The following is an 18,536-nucleotide window of genomic DNA, read 5'->3' on the forward strand; positions in this document are numbered from 1 at the left end:
CACTTCTCTCTCCTCCAAGTTCACTGGTATCAGGCAATTCTTATACTGTGCACAGAATTTAACATTTATGATTTTTTAACCAGGCACTGGTGCTGGTTACCACTCAGGAAGGTTCTTGTTGGTTTCAGAGAGATCTTTGTTGCTCGTTGGACACACACAAACTGATTTCCTCCAATCAGCCACTTCAGTGTCTTGCTGAAGAAATTTGCCCCATCATGGGTTTTCCAAATGATAACCTCTTTTTCCAGGTCACCACAAAGTTCCTCTTGTTTCCCTTACTTCAGGATTACAACAGGTTGAACTCAGAACTCACAACCTGTCTTCAAAATGGGGTTTTCAACAAGCCTGCCAGCTTGCCATGTTGTAGCCTCAAAAAGCTACTGCAGAACTGATCTCTCTGCCCTCCCCCCGCCCCCGACCCCGATATAAAAACTAGAACAGCTGCAAACCCAAAATATTTGAAAGATCATTATCAGCAATTGAGCCTGGACTTTGATCCATTTGCACCTACTTCTAAAGTTCCTTCAAGCAGTTTCATTGTTTTTGCAAAGGCACTGGTGCCTCAACTTCTCACTTTCAGCAAAGCTCTTGCATTTCAAATGACATCACTTTTGTGAAGTGTAACTCTGTGAAGTTACCTACATGCTAAACCCCATAACAAACAAACATTTTGTATTATAAATTGAAGCACTCATGTCCAGAATGGTTCCAGGATTACAAGGAGAAAAACATGCTACCTTCTTCATTTAAGAACTGGGTTCTGACATTGCAGTAACTCAAAATCTCATTGTATCCTGTTGAAACTAACAAGTGCCTTTTGGAGAGTATAACTATAGAAATTAGAATGCTAGTTAGTTCCATGAGGGGATAGGAGTGAGCAGAGACTCCGGGGGCAGAACTAGAAGGGGGAGGAGACTCAGGATTTGGGCTAGGAGTGGCCGGAGACTCCAGGGGGTGGGGCTAGGAGTGGGAAGAGACTCCAGGGGTGTGACAAGGTGGGTGGAGACAACAGAGAATGGGGATAGAAGTGGGCAGAGACTCCAGGGAGTGGGGCTAGGAGGTGGAAAAGACACTAAGAGGTTGGTTTAGGAATGGACAGAGACTCCACGGGATGGGGTGAGGTGTAGGCAAAGACTCCAGGGGAGGGGTTTGGAGCAGGCAGAGACTCCAGGGGCTGGGGGTTGAATGGGAGGAGGCTTCAGAGGGTTGGGGTAGAAGGAGAGGAGACTCCAGTGTATGGAACCAGGAGGGGGAAGAAACTCCCAAGTGGCAGGGGAAGGAATAGTTGGAGACTCCAGGTGGCTGGGATAGGATTTGGCAGAGACTCCAGGGGATAGGGCTAGGAGTGGTGGAGACTCAGGGAGTGGGGCAAGGAGTGAGCAGAGACTAGGGGGTGGGACTAAGATGGGGAGGAGACTCCAGGGGGCATGGCTTGGAGTGGGCAGAGATTCCTGGGACAGAACTAGGAGTGGGTGAAAACTGCTGGAAAAGGGCTGACTGAACCTGTAGAAGGAAGCATAAAGAATTTGGGAAAACTGTTATGGAAAAAAGCAGACAGTGATATTATAAGAGGTCACTGTAATCCAGTAAGTTGTCAATATAGGTGTCACTTTCCTTATTCTAATATATCCTAAATTCAAAGTATCATCTTCCAAGGCATGAGCTGTGATATCCCAAATTTAGATCTCTTTAATCCAATAAATCAAACTCCGTGGTTGTTACTTTATGTAGTTTTAATTCGTTGATAGAACAGATAAGCATTTTGCATAACTTTGTATTGAGACTTTCATACCGATGAAAAGTAAAGTATTTACTGAATAATAGAGATATGAAAAATATATGAAGATACAAATGATATAAAAAGCATTTAAAGAAATACACAAATTCAAAGGATTTCTCATGCTCGCGCTTCCTTCACATCTTGTAGAATGAAAGCAAGTGTGGGTGGATATTACAGCATAGTCACTTGGGCACCACTACAAACAATAGTTCTCTTAAAGAGACAGGCGTAAAATTAATAATTAAAAACACAAGGTTTTAACCTTTACAGTCAACATTGAAAAGTATAAAATCAAAGATGTATTCATATTTTCCCTCTGTATTTTCTAACCTTTAATTATAATTAGGATATTATTTGGAAGCCGACAATCATTTTAAAGGAAAACACCTTTTTTTTTCTTACAGTTGAAGTATAAAGAAGCTTATGAACATATGAAAGCTAAAGGCTACACGTTGATCCCTGAAACTATTAGCATCACAGCAGCCAAGAAAGCAGATAACATTCTGAACCAGGTACTGGAAGCCTACTGATCGCCTGATTATATTGAGCAACAAATGATGTTACTTTGCGTGTATGATTCATTTGCTATTTTATCCTTGTGCAGCGACTGTATCGATTACAATATGACACCCACAAAGACAAGATTCATCCCACTCCTGACACTCCAGAAATTCGTCAAGTCAGAGCCACACAGGAGGCAATCAGCGATGTAAGTTTGCTCACAGAACTAAATTTGCGTCAACGATTAAGCCAAATATATTAATGTGGGTTCAAAGAATTATATGACGTGACTTTTTCTTTTGTTTCAGCTGTCCTATAAGTCAGAGTACTTCAGGAACAAAGGGCAGAAGATTACTCTTCCTTTTACACCTGAGCTGCTGCATCATCGATATGTTGGTGACATAACTAGTGATGTAAGCATCAAATCTATTCTTGCTTCCTTGTCCACTTTGTTTAACTTTCTACTTTAATATTTCCTGGACAGTACTAAGGTTATGTTTATCCCACAAACAGAACAAGTACAAGGAAGATCTTCGATTGTTGAGGGGCATTGGATGCTTCCTATATGAAACTCCTGAAATGATCCGAGTGCGCGACTTCCACAAATACTGGGTAAGCTTTCTTCTTGTAATCCGATAGACTTCCTGGCTCCTGCTGGTGTCGGGTGCTGTAAATGAAAGGAAAATGATTCTACAATGAGGCATCACTGCACTGCAAAGATTTCTGCCCTAAAATCCCAACATGCCAAAGCAAAGCTAGAGTTTCATTACTCAAATGAAAAGGAACTATTAGGGTTCTTCAATGGAATGGGGTTTAAGTTTTGTGCCAAAAAATAGTGGTTTTGTAACCCAACAAATACACATTTTTCGTGTGCATTTAGTCTTGTAATGACTAGGGGAGGGAGAAATTTATGCTTAATAGATAGCATTAAATTGACAACATAGTATTGGTTGCAAATGATATTCAGATTCAATTCTATTGAGATTGTGAAATTTAGTTTCATCAATGCATAGTCTCTGCCAAACTGCATTTTATGTAATCTGCCAAGAGTGAACTTCTAGTGAAGTAGTTCCTGATGTTCATTGATTTTAAGTTGATTTTGTGATTATGCAAATTGTAACATTGGTGGATGAAGAGTTTCTTTTTTACTTTTTAAAGCATTTTTGTTGGTGTTTTATAATGTAAACCATTGAACAGTACTGTTAGGAATTAAAGTACCTTTAAAGAAATTGCTCGAGACAAAAATTGAGAACAAAGAACATTTATTACTACAACAATGCAAAGTTGGGTGCTTCCCCTTACCCTGGGAATACACACACACACTGGGGCTCACCCAACTTTTATACAGTTGATTTCAGTGTAGGAATACCCTCCCCCTTACATTCTTCTGCCTCCTGCTGGAGAGGTTTGGCATTAGGCAATCCTGCCTGCCTACGTGCAATTTCAGTATACTTGGAGAACCGGGGGGGGGGTATCCTGTCGGTGTCCCTTCATGTCATTGTCCTTATTCACACCTTCCTGATTCTCGGGGCTACAGTCTCTTGATATGCAGAGTTGACTCATTCTATCTAGGGTTGGCCAATTTCATATGTATAAATCTGTGTATGGTTAGCTAATTAGAAATGTATGACTTGGTACTTCTGTCCAGGGCTAGGAGACCCTTATCTGATCCAGACTACCTCAACTTCCTACATTCTATTGTACCTTACCATTCCTTATCTTAGTCCTATGGTCTTGTCACAAAGACTAGAAGATTCTTATGTTAATCGTGCTGACTCTGCTTTCCTGCATCCTAAGCCCCAAGCTTATCCTGTTTGAACTGGTTACAGCCATTTTACTGATGAACTTTAGTTTCTTCCATGTTCATAATTTTAGATCAATTTTCCCATCTCTCACAATCCTCACTTTTCTTTTAGATCAGTAATACTGATCTTTCACCATGATCAGTGTTACTGATCTTTGGTTACTAGTGTCAGTGTGACTGATCCCCCCCCCCCCCCTTCCTCACCCTTCTTTTAGATCAGTAATACTGATCTTTCAATTGTAAGGTGTAGTTTTACCCAGCTGGTCAATAACCGAATTGTAACACCTGTGTAAAGTCTTTAGGTAGGGGAGCACCATGAAGGTCAGAGTAGCGAGTCCAGCTGCTTATTAGGGTTGTGAGTATCAGGCTCCAGTTCTCAGTAAAGAATCTAGTCCATCCCACATCAGTCCGAAGTTGCCACGTCTGAACATGGGCATGGGCAGATTCACGTTGAAACATTGAAGCAGTGTCTTTTAACCACCCGACTTTTGTAAGCATTGTCCTGACGAAGTCTGTGAGAGACGCTGCCTTCAGCAGCGAACAAGTAGCAGTCTCTGAGAAACGCTGCCTTCAGCAGCGAACGAGTAGTCAGGCGGTTCCGTTGAATTGTGGCTAGTATCTGATGTCCTCTTCAGCCCCGAACCCTAGGGCCACCGATCTCCGAAGGCTGTTTGGAGCCTGATATTAAAGTGTCAAGCAGCTCACGTTGTTGGAAACTGGTGCTCCCCTTCACGGGGTGATGAAAAGAGACCAAGCTGGGGGGGGGATTGTTTCTTGTGATTTAACTGTGTGTTGCAGCTTGTCTGCTAACATTAGCATATGTATCATTGAACTTGTGAGTTGCAGCCTGTCTGTGTACATTAGCATATGTATTAACTCTCTCTCTCTCTGTTACATGTACAATCCTGACTACCATTCTGTCTGTCTTTGTCCCACCATGTCCTTTGTGCTATCGCTTCAAAACTCCTGTCTTTAATACCTGTGTAGGCTAAGATACAAATTAGATGTACTCCACTAAAGCTGTTCAGTTCCCCTGGTCCGTATTGGAATCCCTTGTTAACCCATATCCCACTATGACTATACATTAAATCTATGCCCTGTCTACATTCTAAAGGAGCACAATTGTAACCTCTGCTGCCCCTATTCCAGGGGGACTTAAAACATTAACGAACAATATTCCAAAAAATGAGTAAAACAACAATGAAAGTAAAACCCATTGAAAGCAGCAATAAAATATAACAATAACTGAATAAACAACAATAAATGTAAAGCTCATTGAAAACAGCAATAAAATACAACAATAACTGAATAAACCACAATAAATGTAAAGCTCATTGAAAACAGCAATAAAATACAACAATAACTGAATAAACCACAATAAATGTAAAGCTCATTGAAAACAGCAATAAAATACAACAATAACTGAATAAACCACAATAAATGTAAAGCTCATTGAAAACAGCAATAAAATACAACAATAACTGAATAAACCATTAAAGAAACGAAAAAAAATGTTAAATTACGGCACTTTGTAACAATCTGACTTCCCTTTGTGTTAGTGTAAAAATTGTAAAATGAAACACAAACCATATTTGCATGGATTTTGAATATGTTAGACCTTATTAAAATGCAGTTGGAGCTGCTTGTCTGTATGGGGCACAACCCTCCAATTTGTTAGAGTGAGTACATAACAGACATTGCAGCACAAGAGCCCCTGCAAGAGAACTTGAAACATATTCAACCTTTAGTTCTGCCTTAAGTAAAATGCCTTGTGCCACAGCTCACAGGAGCTGGCCTTATTTAAAACAGTCTGTAAAACAGGCACCAAAAAAAAGTTAAAAGATGTTCTTATGAAGATTGCACACACAATAATTTAAGTACAGGCTAGTTTCTATTATATTCCACTTAAAAGTTCTGCTGCATGAATCCTGGAGCTTGTGGAGTCATTATTGAATCAAGAAATATTGGTGCCATGCCAATCTCATTCTAACATGCCAATTTCTCCAGTCCTTAAGTCAAGATGTACTGAATAGCATCCGGTACAAGATCTGTGAGTTCTTAATGATATTATTATTCTTATGCACCCAATTGTTCTGAACTATGCCACCAATTTAAATCATATTCCACCTATTGCAATACTCACACAGCACCATAGACCAGTTCGCAGGTTTATTTCTCCATTAAGCTGAATCCAGTCGCGCAGGGTTTACCTCCGTGATTATTTACAATGTAACTTCTGCACTACCGGATTTAAATATAAACCTGATGAATGGGGAAAGTTATCATGAATTAAATAACAGCGGCAATACAGAGAAATTGTGCTGAGGCATTAATTTCACTCCAGAGGAAAATGCACCAGAGAAATGAATGATTAAACTTATAGGAATCCCCATAGGAATCCCCAGAGGTATCTTTATTCTCCAGAGGTGGGTGATCTTTAAACTCACGGACCTTGACTGCTGAATGTGTAGAAGAAATGTATTAAATGTGTTGATAGGGCTCCATACCTCTAACTGCAAGACAAGAGCCTGAAGCCTCAATTTCAAGTGCCACAGTGCACTTAAAGGGACATGCACACTCCCCCTTCAACTGGCTGATCCAGCCACTTTACACATCAGATCCTTTCTTTATCTCACATACACTTAAAGTTAAGATGTATAGAACTCACCCTATTTGCGCAAACATTTCTCCCTGCAAATGTTATAACATCACTCAACTCTCAGGTACTCCCTGTGCAAAATCACATTTAAATACAATTTATTTCAAAAATTGGAATTAACTGGTAGTTAAATTCGCTAATTCTACAGTATTGAAAAATGATCATTTATGACATTTAATTTTTAGCATGAATTTTAATCAATATTGGTCAGTGACTGAAGTGGGAAGTCGTGATTTATGAAATTATCTCTGGTCTCTACTCTCCCACTCCCTGCACTTCTCCCAACATTCAGGAGCTGGCACACAGTCCCTGCCTTTTTTTCATGTTACTCATCTACTATTCCTTTAACTGCTTGCATCAAAATGTTAGCCTTTGCTTTCTGCTTATCCTCAGATGTCTGGACAAATGCTTTTTGTGTGATCTGTAGAAGCTGGGTTATTCCCTGCTCATGCCAATTTTCTGTCTTTTGTAATTTTCTCCTAATGTCTGGGGCTGAGTTGGTAACAAAACCTGTTAGTACCAATTGTTCCCCTGCTGGGGATTCTATGTCGAGACCCCCATATTGTATATATATTTGGTCCCAAAAATTGGTCTAACTGTTCGGCACATCCCTGGGGATCTTCTATCAGGGAGGTCAGTTCTTTCTTAAAGTTACACACTTCAGTACTGGTCAGGGGCACATTTACGAAACCGAGACCCTCTCCCATGGGAACTTCCCGCAGTGGTCTCATCCAATTGGTTTCTGGCTTATTAGGTCTGGGTTCCTGCTCCCTGGGAAATGAATCAAAGGGTTCTGCCCTTTCTTCCTGAAGAGTCTCACGCTGTTCTGAATTAAAGTTACCTCTCTCTCCTGCCAACAGAGGTGGTAATCGAGTGCTTTGTGAGCAAGTTATCATACCACTCCTGCTCTCTTCTCTCTTCTCTAGTGGTGGGGGAGGTGGGGAAGGTGCAGAAGGGTAGGTCATAGGAGGGGAAGGAAAGATAGGAGCTGGCATAGGAGGAACATAGGGTGGAGGGAGGGAATGTAACACATCCCAACCCTGTGATTCAGGGACAAAAGGTTCCTCCTCTCTCTTATCCCTGGATTCTTTCTCATTCAAAACCAGCTGTTCAATGGATCCCTTGAGCCAGCAGGCTGCATATTCCCTGCTCTCAACATTGTCTTTCTGGTTTTGATAGAGCCATAGGTTCAAAGCTTTACACATCCATTCATCCTCGGTTCCGAATTTTGGCCAGTACACGGAGCTCCCTTTAACCGGGTATTTAACCCATTCATTACAACAATACCTGACCATCGTCAGTTTGTCTTTACTGCGGGTCTTTCCTGTGCCCCACTCAGATAACATCAACCCAAGCGGGCTGTACGTAGCTATCTGGTGGTCACGTCCTGTGTCAGGACTCTCATCTCTACTGCCCGCTATTCCCATGCTTAGGAACAAGTAAAATACTCTTACCGAGTTCTGGCAGTACTGCTCTAGCGCGCGTCCTTCCGCCGTTTGTTCTCAATGCCTCTTCTCGGATATCACTCGCTTCTTCCACTGACCAGCCACCCGTCGCCCGTGAGTCCAGCTGAATCAGCCGGGGTGCACCTACTCTCGTCGTCGGGGCACTCTGTCAGTGGAGGGAGTGTGATCCCGGACGAGCCCCCATTTGTTAGGAATTAAAGTACCTTTAAAGAAATTGCTCGAGACAAAAATTGAGAACAAAGAACATTTATTACTACAACAATGCAAAGTTGGGTGCTTCCCCTTACCCTGGGAATACACACACACACTGGGGCTCACCCAACTTTTATACAGTTGATTTCAGTGTAGGAATACCCTCCCCCTTACATTCTTCTGCCTCCTGCTGGAGAGGTTTGGCATTAGGCAATCCTGCCTGCCTACGTGCAATTTCAGTATACTTGGAGAACCAGGGGGGTGTATCCTGTCGGTGTCCCTTCATGTCATTGTCCTTATTCACACCTTCCTGATTCTCGGGGCTACAGTCTCTTGATATGCAGAGTTGACTCATTCTATCTAGGGTTGGCTAATTTCATATGTATAAATCTGTGTATGGTTAGCTAATTAGAAATGTATGACTTGGTACTTCTGTCCAGGGCTAGGAGACCCTTATCTGATCCAGACTACCTCAACTTCCTACATTCTATTGTACCTTACCATTCCTTATCTTAGTCCTATGGTCTTGTCACAAAGACTAGAAGATTCTTATGTTAATCGTGCTGACTCTGCTTTCCTGCATCCTAAGCCCCAAGCTTATCCTGTTTGAACTGGTTACAGCCATTTTACTGATGAACTTTAGTTTCTTCCATGTTCATAATTTTAGATCAATTTTCCCATCTCTCACAGTACAATTATACAATGTGCTACAAGATTTGAAAAAGATTATTGTCATAATCACAAAATCCAGAGCACAGTCACAGCAATAAAATAAGATTTAACAACAGAAAAGGTTTACAATTCCCTTCTCCTCTTCTTCTATAATAATTTTATCAATGTTTACATCATTGACGGTTGAACAACAGTTATTATTCTATTATCAAAATTAAATGAAAGAAAAGAAATTCCCACACAAAAAAGAAAGAAAAAACCCAGAATCAGACAGCTCAGCACCAAAGCATCTAAGCACTCTGATCCTTTAGGTTATGATAATAGTCCACAAATGGGCCCCACGTCTTTTGGAAGTTAATATTTGAATCTTTGATCGCATATCTAATGGGAAATGCTTCAATCTGAAACACTGACGATTCCTTTCACCCCACCCCCACTTCACTGATGCTGCTGAGTTCCTCGGGCAGATTGCTTTTTACTCCAGGCTGCAGGCTCTTGTGTCTCCAGTTGTCTTGCTTTATGGCCTGGTTATAACAATAATGGCTCATGATCACAATTCATTTACATTGCCTTTACCTCCCTTATTGGAAATGTAAAATCTAGAATTGTGATATTGTTCAGTAAGTCAGGGACCACCTGTAGAGAGAGAGAGAGAGAGAGAGAGCAGAAGTAGTATGTCAGTAAAAAGAGCTTTCATTTGCTCTTGTATCAAATGTAGTCTCGGGATAATAAGCCCTTAAACAATTTAAATCTGTTTTGCTTTTAGCTTTCATTTTATATTTTTTCAGACTGGCTATGATAAAGCTGCCAAGAAAGTGCTTGACAAACATACTCCTGTTCTTAATACTCCTGAATACAGACGTGTGACAGAACTGAAGACACACCTGAGCAATGTAAGTTTATAGCCACGGTATCAGTTTATAGTACTGAAATGAGAAGAGAATCTGGTACCATTTATATTTTTTTTAAAATTAGCTCATGGACATTTGGTTATTTCACTCGTTATCTGAAATCTGAAGATGGAGTCAAATGATTCTCAAAGCCATAGGATTAAAGGGTAAAAGATAGAGAGGGAACCTGAGGAAGATGTATTTTCTCACCCAGGGCAGCATGCAAAGGTAACCATGCAAAGTTAAATTGCAGGCATAGAGAAATCTAGATTCTGTTTCTAGAAACCATGGGTGCATTATTTTGATAAAGCCTCCTGTGATGGTGACTCAATACATTATTCAAAGAACATTGAGATTTCAGCCCTATCGTAAGCACAGAGCCTTCCACCAATGGGAGGAGCTCACGATGCAAATGTTTTGAGATTTGACATGGCATTTGCAGAAAGCGAACCATGCAGGGGCAAGTTGAGTCTTGATCATATAGCTGAAATGCTATGGCTGGTAAGCTTAGAGAGGGGAGTAGTTGTTGAATCACAATACTGGCAAGTTAAGAAAAACAAATATGTCCACGTCATGATGAGAAATGCAAATGTTCTATTACATTTTATGCTTGGTTGTGTTGCTTCAGAAGGGCTTTCACTCATCCTCTCTCTTTATCAAGGCTCAAATCCCTTTATACCAATCAATCAAGGAGCGACATGGTTAGTGCAGGAATTAACACAATGCTTTAACAGTTCCAGCAGCTCAGGTTCGAATCCGGAGCTGCCTGTAAGAGTTTGTAGAATCTCCTTATGTTCTGCTTAGGTTTTCCCTGGTGGTTTCCTCCCACCCTGCAAAATAACATATGGGGTTGGAAGGTTAATTGGACTGCATTGAGTTTCATGGGCCAGAAGAGCTTTCTACCTTGATGTATCATTAACATTTAAAAATTAAATTTAAAATTAGCCCTTGTTCTGTCTGTGGAGCAGAAACAAAACCACCGATACACCCACTTTCTGCCGTAGACTTAGCAGTCTAGAGTGGCAAGCTAACCTGGTTAAACAACGCAACTTGTCATTGACCTGAGATCCTCCTCACTTGACACCAACACTGCTATTACCCAAAAGCGTAGACTGATGTCCCCAGACAAGGCATGCACAGCAAACGCATGCTCTTGACTGATAAATTGCATTGCTTGAGTTGGATAAACAACACATCCATAAATATTTGGGAATCTCATGGGTGGGCAACCTTTTACCATCTGTGGGCCGGTTGGTGTGTCAGTGGTTGAATGTCAGGCCACACTGATGCTGCATTAATTAAATGAATAAATAAATAAACAAATTAAATTAATAAATAAATAATGAGATTGATAGATACTATGATCCAGTTCAATTCAGGAAAGGCATCTTCAAATCTGGAAATGAAACAAAAATCATGAGTTAGTCATTAAAATGACACAATTTTTAAAAAAAAACATAAAATTCAAAAAGATAAAAACTAGTCACAATGAAAACAAAATAACTAACCTCAAAACAGACAACAGTGAGAGGGGGAGAAGGTCACACAAAGAAATGATGAGCATCAATCAAAGAGAGGGGTCTCTCATGCACAGAGAGAGAGATGTGTCTCAGATAGAGCATGAGACACACAGAGAGAAAGGAAGTGACAGAGGACAGAGAGATGTGGATTTTCACGCAGATAAGGTGATAGGGTGGAGGGTCTCCAATGCAGAGGGCAGGAGGGAGTCTCACACAAAGGATGGGGGGGGATTATCCACAACAGAAGGTGGGGTCTCCAAAGCATTGAGAGCTGGGGGGGTGTGCACCATGAGTTGGGGGACTCCACACCAAGGGAGAGGGTGGATGGGGTTGGTGGCAGAATGAATTTGGATTGTGGGCCAGATATGGGTTGCCCACCCCAGCTCTTAACTTTGGCTTTGACCTCATCTGAGCTCATGAAAAGAATGGGGCCACTCAGCCCCTCAATTTTATGCTTGTATTCAGTTAGATCAGGGCTGATCTGCCACAGAGTACTATGTACCTGTCATAATTCCATTCCCCTTTGAACTTTACCCAACCAAAATCAGTCAGAGAACCTCCGTCTGTTCTAGGAGTGGAGATAATAACATGTGCTCATAACAGATTCTAGGTGAGGATTATCGAGATAGTAAAAATGCGATTTTGGTCTGTATTAAACACTCATCTAATTGTGGATCTGTGAATGGCTAGCAGGACATTGTGATTGTAGATGTTGATAGCACATTTACATTTGCCAATCTTAGCTGGTGTACCGTGCACGAGGGAATGAAGCTAAGACTCAATACACAACAACACTTGGAACTGTGGATCTCAACCGAGCCAAACATGGTCAGAAGATTCAGAGCCAGGTATGTATCCCAGGCATACGTTTGTATTTCTGACACTCCTTATGTACGACCATCTTTGTGAAAATCCTAATTGTATAACTGTCACCTTGGCACCAGCTTTTGGTACAGAGGTTCAGATGAGAAATAAGGATGATTTCGACCAAGTTTATTACACTGAGCTATGAAAATTATTAAGAGAATTTTCACACATGTGAGTGCTTGTGGGTGAGGGATTGTTTAAATTAAACTGCAGCGTAAATGAATTAGCTGTGGGTAAAATGTGTGCTGTAGTCTTTGCTCTGACCTTAAGACCGATTTTAAAATTAACAACTCAATTAAGACTTGAAGTTGTAGAAATGTTATTTCTCACTCAATTTTTGAGAAATTTTCCATTTAAATTAAATGAGTAATGGCTTCAAAACAAGCTTAAGTTTTGTTTTAAATAGATTAATTTGGAAACATAAATCAATCAAACAGATTGACAAATATGATATAATTGAAAGTCAAGACTAATGACATTTGAGCTATATTTAATGAACCTTTCACAAGGCTCAGTCTAAAAATGCATGTTTGAAATGTATAGGGGGTAAAATATTATAAAACTCCAATGATCCAACATGCTTGAGACTTTGATGGTTATTAGACCAGCAAGTTTTCCAGACTGTTGATGTCATTTCAATTGATAAACCAACACATTTTAAATGGACTTTTTTATATACTACATAATAGTATAATAAATGTCCAGTGAAACAAGTAAACTGAAAGAGAACACAAAGAGCGGGGCTCTGAGGAGCAGAACAGTAGGGCAAACAGATGCCATTGGGTCTTCCGAATTGTTGGAGTTCTACTGTATGAAAACTGGAAGTGGAACCACACCATACTTTATTCACGTTACAATAGTGGTTTTGTTTTAAGATTTGTAAGATTAAATCTAATGCATACTCATTTTAAAGTTTCACTTTATAACACTGGATAACAATTTTTAATTAAAGATTTGCATCCAGAAATAAAATTGGGGATTATGATAGACAACTTCAAGATGAACACAAAGATAATTTCAGATTTGCTGAATCACGTGGGAAGTTGGAGATACATTGCATTAACTTTTATCTAATTTAGCATATTTAATCACATAATGATGCTACCAAAAGCTCTCTGCTAGTTGCCACTAATTTTCATTTGTACTCGTGTAGTATTGTCAGCCAGCATTGATCGATTCCATTTTCCCTGATACCTGGTCGCAATGTCCTGATGAAATATTTCACCATGTTCACCACTGACTGCACTAAGATCAGCAGTGAAGTCCCAAGTGAGAATGCAGAAAAAGATTTTTCAATGACATGTTTCACTTCATGGTTTTGTATGCTGAGGTAAACTTAAAATATGACAGGAAATCACAAAAATAAGTTAAATCTTTTTTTAAAAAGTACATGATAGGAAAACTTTGAGGTGATTTTTGTGATCAGCAACCCAAAATCCATAAAATATACCCAGAAGTGTTCAGGAAGCAAAATCTTAGTTGCCCAGTGAAATTGGACTTATAATTTAGTACAGACCAGAGAAACAACTGCTTGGATCCAGGATGCTTGTATGGATTCTTTCATCCAGTCAGAGGTATTTTAAACTCCAAGAAGTAAGTGCATCGTGATGAAGAATATACGTTCAGAGGCTGTCGTGTGGATCAATGCTATAATTTTGGTTTAAATAGATTCAGCGGGTCCTGCCAAATGCTCTTTGTTTTTATTTCCTTTATTAATTCTGATTTCTTTTCTCCATCAGTACTTGTATGTTGAATTAGCAACAAAGGATAGACCACATTATACACCTCATGTACAAACTAAGTCTTTGGAACATGCTAAGCACGTCAAACATTTTGCCAGTGAGGTAAGCGCTATAGACACACCTGATGAAAGATATGTGTCTTTTTTTTAATGGATTAACTTTGCATATTGTCAGACCATAGGTAAATGAATAAAAATAATATTTTAAAGCATATAAAACTTGTTTATTCATCTCCTAAAACTGAAATAATATTTTCAGAACTACTTCAAAGGGACAATTATCAGAAAATGCCAATTTGGCTTTGACCTCATCTGAGCTCATGAAAAGAATGGGGACAACAGGCGGCCACTCAGCCCCTCAATTTTATGCTTGTATTCAGTTAGATCAAATCAATATTTGTTAGAAGAGTTTGTCAAATGTGTTCAGGAAAGTTTTCTGATCAATATATTGTGGTACCAACTAGAGAGGATGCAATCCTGGATCTCCTATTTGGGAATGAGACAGGAGATGTGATGGAAGTATGTGTAGGGGAACACTTTGGGTCCAGTGATCATAATGCCATTAGTTGCAAGTTAATTATGGAGAAGCATAGGACTGGGCCTCTGGTTGAGATTCTAAATTGGAGAAAGGCCAATTTTGAGGAAATGAGAAAGAACCGGAAAGCATGGATTGGGACAGGTTGTTTTCTGGCAAGGATGTGCTAAGTAAGTGAAAGGTCTTCAAAGGCAAAATTTTGAGAGTACAGAGTTTATATGTTCCAGTCAGAAAAATTGAAGGCAAATTTAACAGATGTAAGAATCCTTGGTTTTTGATGGATATTGGGGATCTAATTAAGATGAGGAGACAGGTGTACAGCAGCTATAGGCAACAAGAGGAAAATCAGGTACTTGAGGAGTATAAAATGCAAGTAAAACCTGGAGGAAAAGCAAGAGGGCTAAAAGAAGACATGAGGTTACTTTGGCAGACGAGATGAAGGGAAGTCCTAAAGGCTTCCAGATAGGAAGGGACAAAATTAGTCCCCTTGATCAGAGTGGTCAGCTATGTATGCAGCCAGAAAAGATGGGGTAGATCTTAAATGTGATTTTTGCATCAGAATTTACTCAGGAAACAAGCACAGAGCCTAAGGAAAACAAGTAGTGAGGTCATGGAACCAATAAGAGTGGATAAATTCCAGGGCCTGACAAGGTATTCCCTCAGACCTTGAGGGACGCTTGTGTAGAACTTGCAGGAGCCCTGACAAACAAATTTAAAATGTGTTTAGCCACAGGTGAGATCATGAACGATTGGAGGGTAGCTCATGCTGTTCTATTGTTTAAAAGGGTCCAAAAATAACCCAGGAAATTATAGGCCAGTGAGGCTGATATAAGTAAAAGGTAAGTTATTGGAAAGTATTCTAAGAGATCAGATGTATTTGGATAGTCAAGGACTGATATAGGGATAGCCAACATGGCTTTGTGCATGCTGGGTCGTATTTAACAAATCTATAAGATTTGAGTTTTTTGAGGAGGTCACCAGGAAAGTTGATGAAAAAAGGAAAGAATGCTGCCTACGTGAGCTTTAGTAAGGCTATTGACATGGGAGGTTAGCCAGGAAGATTTAGTCGTTCAATATTCATCGTGAGGTAGTAAACTGCATTCGACTTTGGCTATAAGCCAGAGAGTGGCGGCAGATGATTGCTTCTCAGATTGGAGGCCTGTGACTAGTGGTGTGCATCAGGGATCAGTACTTGGCTCATTGTTGTCTGTCATCACTATCAATGATCTGGATGATAATGTGGTAAACTGGATCAGCAAATTTGCAGATGACATAAAGATTGGAGATTTTGTGAACAGCAAGGAAGGCTATCAAAACTTAGAGAGGGGTCTGGACCAGATGGAAAAATGGGCTGCAAAATGGCAGATGGAATTTAATGCAGACAAGTGAGAAGTGGTGCATTATGGAAGACAAACCAAGGTAGGACATATACAGTAAATGGTAGGGAACTGAGGAGTATGGTAGAACATAGGGATCTGGGAATACAGATACATAATGCCCTGAAAGCGAAATCATGCGTAGATAGGGCCGTAAAGAGAGCTTTTGACCCATTGGCCTTCATAAGTCAAAGTACTGAATATAGGAGTTGGAATGTTATGGTAAAGTTACATAAGACATTGGTGTAACCAATGTATTGTATGCAGTTTTAGTCACCTAACTACAATAAAGATATCACTAAGATTGAAAGAGTGTAGAGAAGATTTACTAGGATTTTGCTGGGATCTGAGGAACTGAGTTACAGGGAAAAATTAAACAGGTTAGGAATTTATTACCTGGAGTATAAAATAATGAGGGGAGATTTGATAGAGGTTTACACCACTATTATGGGTTTCGATAGAGTAAATGCAAACAGGCTTTTTCCAATGATGTTAGTTGAAACATAAACCAGAGGACATAGTTGAGGGTGAAAGGGGAAAAGTTTAAGGGGAACATTAGGGGAAACTGTTTCTCACAGAGAATTGTGGTTGTATGGAATGAGTTGCCACCTGAAGTGGTGAATGCAAGCTCAATTTTAACATTTAATAAAAGTTTAGATAGGTATATAGATGGAAGGGGTATGGACTGGGTGTGGGTCAGTTGAACTAGACAGAATAATAGTTTGGCACAGACTAGAAGGGCCTGTTTGTGTGCTGTAATGTGCTATGGTTCTAATGCCTTTTTTCATTACAGCTTATAGCTAGGCTTTTAAAAGACTTTGCAAAAGAGATAACGTATGGGGGTTAAATATCATGCACTGCAAGAGTAGAATGAATGGTCTCCTTCCTTCCCAATGACATGCCTTTGACTTGCCATAGGACATGGAATCTTAAGTTTTGCTCAAAGGTTCAATATTCACATGAAATTCCTCTTGCTTTTGCTAAAAGCTACTCCAGCAGTATTGAATGTCTGAAATATTCTATCCTAGAGGGTGGAAAAGGCTAAATCATTAAGCAATTTAAGGCGAAGGTGGATAATTTTTCTTGAAAGATCAGAGAATTGAGGATATGGGGAATTGTCATAGAAGAGTAGTTGAGCCACAGATCAGCCATGATGCTATTGAATCAGGGCAGGCTTGTGGGGTCATGGACTAATCCTGTTCCTATTTTCTTGTATGTTCTCCTGAGTATCCAATGTGTTTGTATGAAAGTTCATTTATGATCATTTGTCTGTACGTCTACAACCAGACAAAACGGCATTTCTCCAGACCTCTCATTTCTCCATTTCACACATAGCACATAATAATTACATACATACAAAAAAAGATATAATATAAATATAGTGGAAACCCACCCCCCCCCAACCCCAGAATTCCAGTACCTATGAGAAATGCCAGATAAGTAAATTTGCCGTTTCCTTGAGATTATGTGTTGCATGGATATGTGAACTGACTGCTAAGAGGCGCTACTTTTAAACTTTCATATTTTTTAACTATTTATTTTCTGGGATATTTTTTGCTGGTTGCTTGAATTCTAGGTAATGGGGGATTTTACTGTGCATATAAATAATCAGGAATAATTTACTCAATTTCATTAATAAGAGACCGAAGGTTACATGATTCCATTCATCAATCTCACAGCCTATGAGAAGACACTAAGGAAGTTAAGCAATAACCATTACTTAACTTATTAAATATTTTAAAAGTGCGCATGCAGTGACTACCACTAATCAGTGTGACCATTATAATAAATAGCAATTGTGTAAAATGTTAGGATGATATTTATTCTCATAACTCTTCTTTCCATGCTAGAAAAAATACAAGGAACAGTATGAAAAGATGAAGAGCAAGTACGTAACTATCCCAGACACGCCAATGTTGTTGGGAACTAAGAAAGCTTACATTATTGCCAGTGACGTATGTATTGATGTTTCTTTTTCATGTTTTTCAATGTAAAGGAATCTGTTACCTTTCAAATATTAGATACAGATACTCTTTGCTCCTAATAGTTACGATATAAAGAAGCTTTTGAACATTCCAAAGGGAAGTACCGGACAGTGAAGGATGCTTTGAACATTGTCTACCATCGCAAAGTCACTGATGCTATCAGTGAGGTACGTGGATGTGGCTTGAAATAGATGGTGTCTTTCAAACTTTTTGTTTAGGAGGCGGTGCTGAATGAGTACAATATGTGAAATGGAATCGTGTCCTCTTTTGAGGAACACCCCAAAAGAAACAATTGCTTATAGCAGTCTGTTTTTTCAATGCTGACATTTTTCCAATCCAAAAAAAAGAATCAGAAGCTTTATATCAGCATGAGATCAGAGTGCACCCTGGAGAAATGTAGATGCAATCCAACACTATATTTTGATACCACACCGGGCATCAAATTAATCATTGTATGGGACCAGATTATATTTCAAAGATGGTGCAGAACAATTTGGCTCTTCCTTATACCTAATTCTGAATTATTTTGACATGAGCATAAGGGAATA

General features: G+C 39.7%; 1 protein-coding gene across 19 annotated transcripts in view; it reads left to right on the forward strand.

The window, feature by feature from the left end:
* Window positions 1–18,536, forward strand: part of neb (nebulin) — a 324,022-nt gene that overhangs the window by 211,694 nt on the left and 93,792 nt on the right. For all 19 annotated transcript variants that reach the window (XM_069934922.1, XM_069934926.1, XM_069934925.1 and 16 more), the window contains 9 exons: window positions 2,185–2,292; window positions 2,385–2,489; window positions 2,590–2,694; window positions 2,795–2,893; window positions 9,863–9,967; window positions 12,228–12,332; window positions 14,091–14,195; window positions 17,854–17,958; window positions 18,051–18,155. In XM_069934922.1, the coding sequence (XP_069791023.1) occupies window positions 2,185–2,292; window positions 2,385–2,489; window positions 2,590–2,694; window positions 2,795–2,893; window positions 9,863–9,967; window positions 12,228–12,332; window positions 14,091–14,195; window positions 17,854–17,958; window positions 18,051–18,155 (942 nt within the window). The remainder of the gene's footprint in view (window positions 1–2,184; window positions 2,293–2,384; window positions 2,490–2,589; window positions 2,695–2,794; window positions 2,894–9,862; window positions 9,968–12,227; window positions 12,333–14,090; window positions 14,196–17,853; window positions 17,959–18,050; window positions 18,156–18,536) is intronic.

This window comes from Narcine bancroftii, chromosome 4 (assembly GCF_036971445.1).
Source record: "Narcine bancroftii isolate sNarBan1 chromosome 4, sNarBan1.hap1, whole genome shotgun sequence".
Taxonomy (NCBI): domain Eukaryota; kingdom Metazoa; phylum Chordata; class Chondrichthyes; order Torpediniformes; family Narcinidae; genus Narcine; species Narcine bancroftii.